At 40.7% G+C, this 4,177-nt stretch overlaps 1 protein-coding gene across 1 annotated transcript in view; it reads right to left on the bottom strand.

The window, feature by feature from the left end:
* Positions 1-900: 900 nt before the first annotated feature.
* The window catches only part of MPV17L (MPV17 mitochondrial inner membrane protein like), an 8,605-nt gene continuing 5,328 nt past the window's right edge, over positions 901-4,177 (bottom strand). The window contains exons 4-5 of the mRNA XM_077773343.1: positions 3,044-3,073; positions 901-2,962 (exon numbers count right to left, since the gene is read on the bottom strand). Of these exons, the coding sequence (XP_077629469.1) occupies positions 2,783-2,962; positions 3,044-3,073 (210 nt within the window). The 3' untranslated portion in view covers positions 901-2,782. The remainder of the gene's footprint in view (positions 2,963-3,043; positions 3,074-4,177) is intronic.

The following is a 4,177-nucleotide window of genomic DNA, read 5'->3' as shown; positions in this document are numbered from 1 at the left end:
GTCGGGCTCTGTGCTGACTGCCAGCTCAGAGCCTGGAGCCTGTTTCAGTCTGTGACTCCCTCTCTCTGACCCTCCCCTGCTCACGCTGTCTCTCTCTCTCTCCTAGAAATAAAAAAAAAAAGAAAGAGTGGCAGCATTTTATTTATTTTTTTTAATGTTTATTTATTTATTTTTGAGAGTGGGAGGGAGAGAGAGGGGGATAGGGGCAGAGACAGAGGGAGCGAGAGAACCCCAAGCAGGTGCCACGCTGTCAGCACAGAGCCCCATGCGGGGCTCAAACTCACGAACCGCCAGATCCCGACCTGAGCCAAAATCAAGAGTCAGAGACTTAACCGACTTAGCCACCCAGATGCCCCAGCAGCATTTTAAAGCAGACAAACATTGCATTATTTGGAGTAACTTTCATTTCTCACTAAAACACGAAAGTACTATTGCATAAAAATCAGAAGTGTATCACTTGTAAAAATTCAGAGAATACATGCTATATGTTCTCTACAGCACAGGGTAGCACATGACTGAGTAAAGATTATCATACTTATTTGTGGATAATAAGCTTTTTTTCCCCCTTGACCATATAAACAAGGTCTGTGTTCCAATTATTTCTGTCCTTTTAAATTTTTTTAAAAATACTTATTTATTTTTGACACAGAGAGAGAGACAGAACACAAGCAGGGCAGGGGCAGAGAGAGAACGAGACACAGAATCCAAAGCAGGATCCAGGCTCTGAGCTGTCAGCACAGAACCTGACGCAGGGCTTGAACCCACAAACAGCGAGATCATGACCTGAGCCGAAGTCAGACACTTAACCGACTGAGCGCCCCCGCCGCCCCTGTGTTCCCAATTACTTCCATACAAAATGCAAACACTATTCTTTCACCACAGAAGTAATGCTGAAGCTCATTGAAAAGATTGCCAGGCAGTACTTTATCATAGTTACTCTAGATATACTTTTTCAATGACAAAATCTGTCTTACATATTATGAAATAGCTGTTATATTAACTACTTTCAAAACAATGCAAAGACTGTAACAAATTTTAGAATTAAGCTATGTAGACATGTCTCCCAATAATGTAAAATATATTAATACCTAGTAAATTCAAATAAATCATACACTTAGACATTATATACTTAGGACTGACACACATTTATACTACAAATTATATAAATTATGTGCTTAAAAATTTTAAGTGCACAAATACAAATTAAATACAAATTCTCAAGATACATGCATGAACATTTCAGTGCTTCCCATCTTAAGATTCATGAACTACTCCATTAGAAGCAGCAGCATTAGGGTGCAGTTTTTAGTGACGTTTGCTGAAACTTCCTGAGAAACCCATGGCATTTTTAGACCCACTGGCTTTGAGGTTAGACAAACTGAGTAAGTTGGAAAGTCTGGATCAAGTTTTCTCACACCTGCCTTCAAGACTGCTGATAAAGATTTATTTGAAAGCACTGATTTTTAAAAATATAATATCAGTGTGAAATTTGGGGCAACGATTTTCCTTGGAAATCTATGGAATAAAGTTTTTCCTTCCAGAGGAAGAAAATTTGTTCATTTTCTTAGAAAAGAAACTTCACTCAACATATTTCTTTATTTTTTATTTTTTGGTGTTGATTTGATTTTTAAGAAAGAGAGACTGAGCATGAGCAGAGGAGCGGCAGAGAGAGGGGGAGACACAGAACCCAAAGCAGGCTCCAGGCTCTGAGTTGTCAGCAAAGAGTCCGACGCGGGGCCTGAACCCACAAACCACGAGATCATGACCTGAGCCAGAGTTGGTACTTAACCAACTGAGCCACCCAGGTGCCCCTCAATATATTTCTTTAAGAAGCCAGATGCTGTGTATATTTCCTAAGTCTAGAATACAGGTATGGGGTACTTCTGTCAACTGAATATGCTCAAAACTAGAACACATTAACTAAACAGTGCTTAACTTCAAAATTACAATAGTAGTATGGGGCACCTGGGTGGCTCAGTTGGTTAAGCATCCAACTTCAGCTCAGGGCATGATCTCATGATCCATGAGTTCGAGCCCCGCATCCAGCTCTGGCCTGATGGCACAGGGCCTGGAGCCTGCTTAGGATTCTTTGTCTCCCTCTCTCCCCGCCCCTTCCCCCACTCAAGCTCTGTCTCTCTTTGTCTTTCAAAAATAAGTAAACGTTGTGAAATTTTTTTTCAAAATTACAATAGTAGAAGACATCCGTGAAATACATTTCTATACAGGACACACCAATCACATTCTATTTTTTTTTTTTTTATGGCATAAAATGTACTTACAGAACTTAGCATCAGGGTAACAAGAAATTATTTTATAAAGTATTTCCAGAAAAAAAATCCAGTTATTCAGTCTTCTCCTTCATTGAGCTCCATGTAAACACAAATTTACTTATCTAAGGACTATTTTTGGTATAAAAGTTCAACTGAGCCAGAGTGTTTAGGAGACAACCTGAGATTTTAGAAGCAAAATGGGTTCTTTAAATCAACTGGCATTAAAATATTAGAATAGAAATAGTAATAATTGCAAAATGCCATGATGACACTGTTACCAGTAGTAACCAAGGTATTAGAGACCTGAACGCAGAAGAGAAGTGATACTTTCAGACTAGCATGGGGGAAAAAAGGTTTGAATAAAATGTAAAGTACTCATTGAGAATTAAACAGTTGGGTCTGTGCAATAGTAATTCTCCAAAATGGAGCACATAGCTGATCAGTAGACTCTTATCTGCAAGCAAGCCACTGCATTAAAAAAAAAAAGTCATTGTCAAGAAGTCCTTGGCTTCTCATTTCTCAGGGGGCCTTTCAACTGCACTGGCCTCCTTTACATGAAGGAAGGTGAAAGCGGACTTGAACGTGCCATCGCCGCTCTGTTGTGAAAAGCAAAGGAAGGTGGCCCACAGAAAACCACAAAGTCCGGTGTAAGCCGTCCTCCAGTGAGTAGGAACCAGGCTGAAGTTGGTCAGCTGTAACAGAAAGCAAGAGTACGCTTGGGCTCTGCACAAACCACAGCCAGGAATTAGCATTCTGAGTCATGTGAAACTCACCTGCACGAAGGGCCAGTACATCAGACCACTCTAGAATAAAGAAAACTTTATTAGAATGCGTTTTAATCACACAGGCACACACACGCACCATCCCACAGCTCATGCTATGAAAGATTAAGAAATACCAGGCAGATAGAATGTGGAGGTGATATTATGTTTCAGACTAAGCTGATTAAATCAGACTACTTAAAGTCTCTCCAGCAGAAGAGGGTAAGAGCTGTGCAAAGAGTTTTTAGGTACGAGATGTTTATATTAGTTCTATTCACAGACCCAGAATGAGAAGACTACCAGAATCAGTACCATTTATCTTAGACAGCCGCTTTCCAAATAATAGCATATATATATGTATGTGTATATGTATATATATATATGTTGTGGTTTTCCTGTTAGCCCAAGCAAATGCTATAGGAATATGTGTGTGTGTGTGTGTGTGTGTGTGTGTGTGTGTGTGTGTGTAGTGTAGACAGCACTAGTGGAGAAGAGGGGCAGAGAGAGAGGGAGAGAAAGAGAATATCATAAGTAGGCACGACACCTAGGGCGGAGCCAACATGGGTCTCCGACCCCCAATCCTGAAATCATGGCCTGAGCCGAAGTCAAGAGTTGGACGCTGAATGACTAAGCCACCCAGATGCCCCAGGAATATATTTATAAAAGGATCATCAGTAAAGTTTTAGATTTTTCATTCTTCATGGAATGATTTGTCAGTAACATAGTCTACTCTGTCACACACTGAGAGCCAGAGGGGACTCTAATTTTACCTAAAACGTTTGATTATTTTTATGTAAAAAGATTGAAGGCAAATAATATATTCTACCATTTCTTGCTATAGAATAAGTTTAGCTGACATTCTTGTGATTTAAAAAATGCCCCCCAAAAGGAAACGCTTTGCTGTGGGGTTTTTTGTTGTTTTTTAAGGGGAGGAGCAGAACTGTATTCTTCAGGAATCTAAGTGCTGAGGGACGCCTGGGTGGCTAAGTCACTTAAGCGTCCGGCTTCAGCTCAGGTCACAATCTCATGGCTCATGAGTTAACCCCCACCCCCACCCCTGCATTGGGCTCTGTGCTGACAGCTCAGAGCCTGGAGCCTGCTTCAGATTCTGTGTCTCCATCTCTCTCTCTCTCTCTCTCTCTCTCT

This window comes from Crocuta crocuta, unplaced genomic scaffold (assembly GCF_008692635.1).
Source record: "Crocuta crocuta isolate KB4526 unplaced genomic scaffold, BGI_CrCroc_1.0 scaffold16, whole genome shotgun sequence".
Taxonomy (NCBI): domain Eukaryota; kingdom Metazoa; phylum Chordata; class Mammalia; order Carnivora; family Hyaenidae; genus Crocuta; species Crocuta crocuta.
Note: the sequence above shows the minus strand (reverse complement) of the source record. Positions and strands in the feature narration are given on the sequence as shown.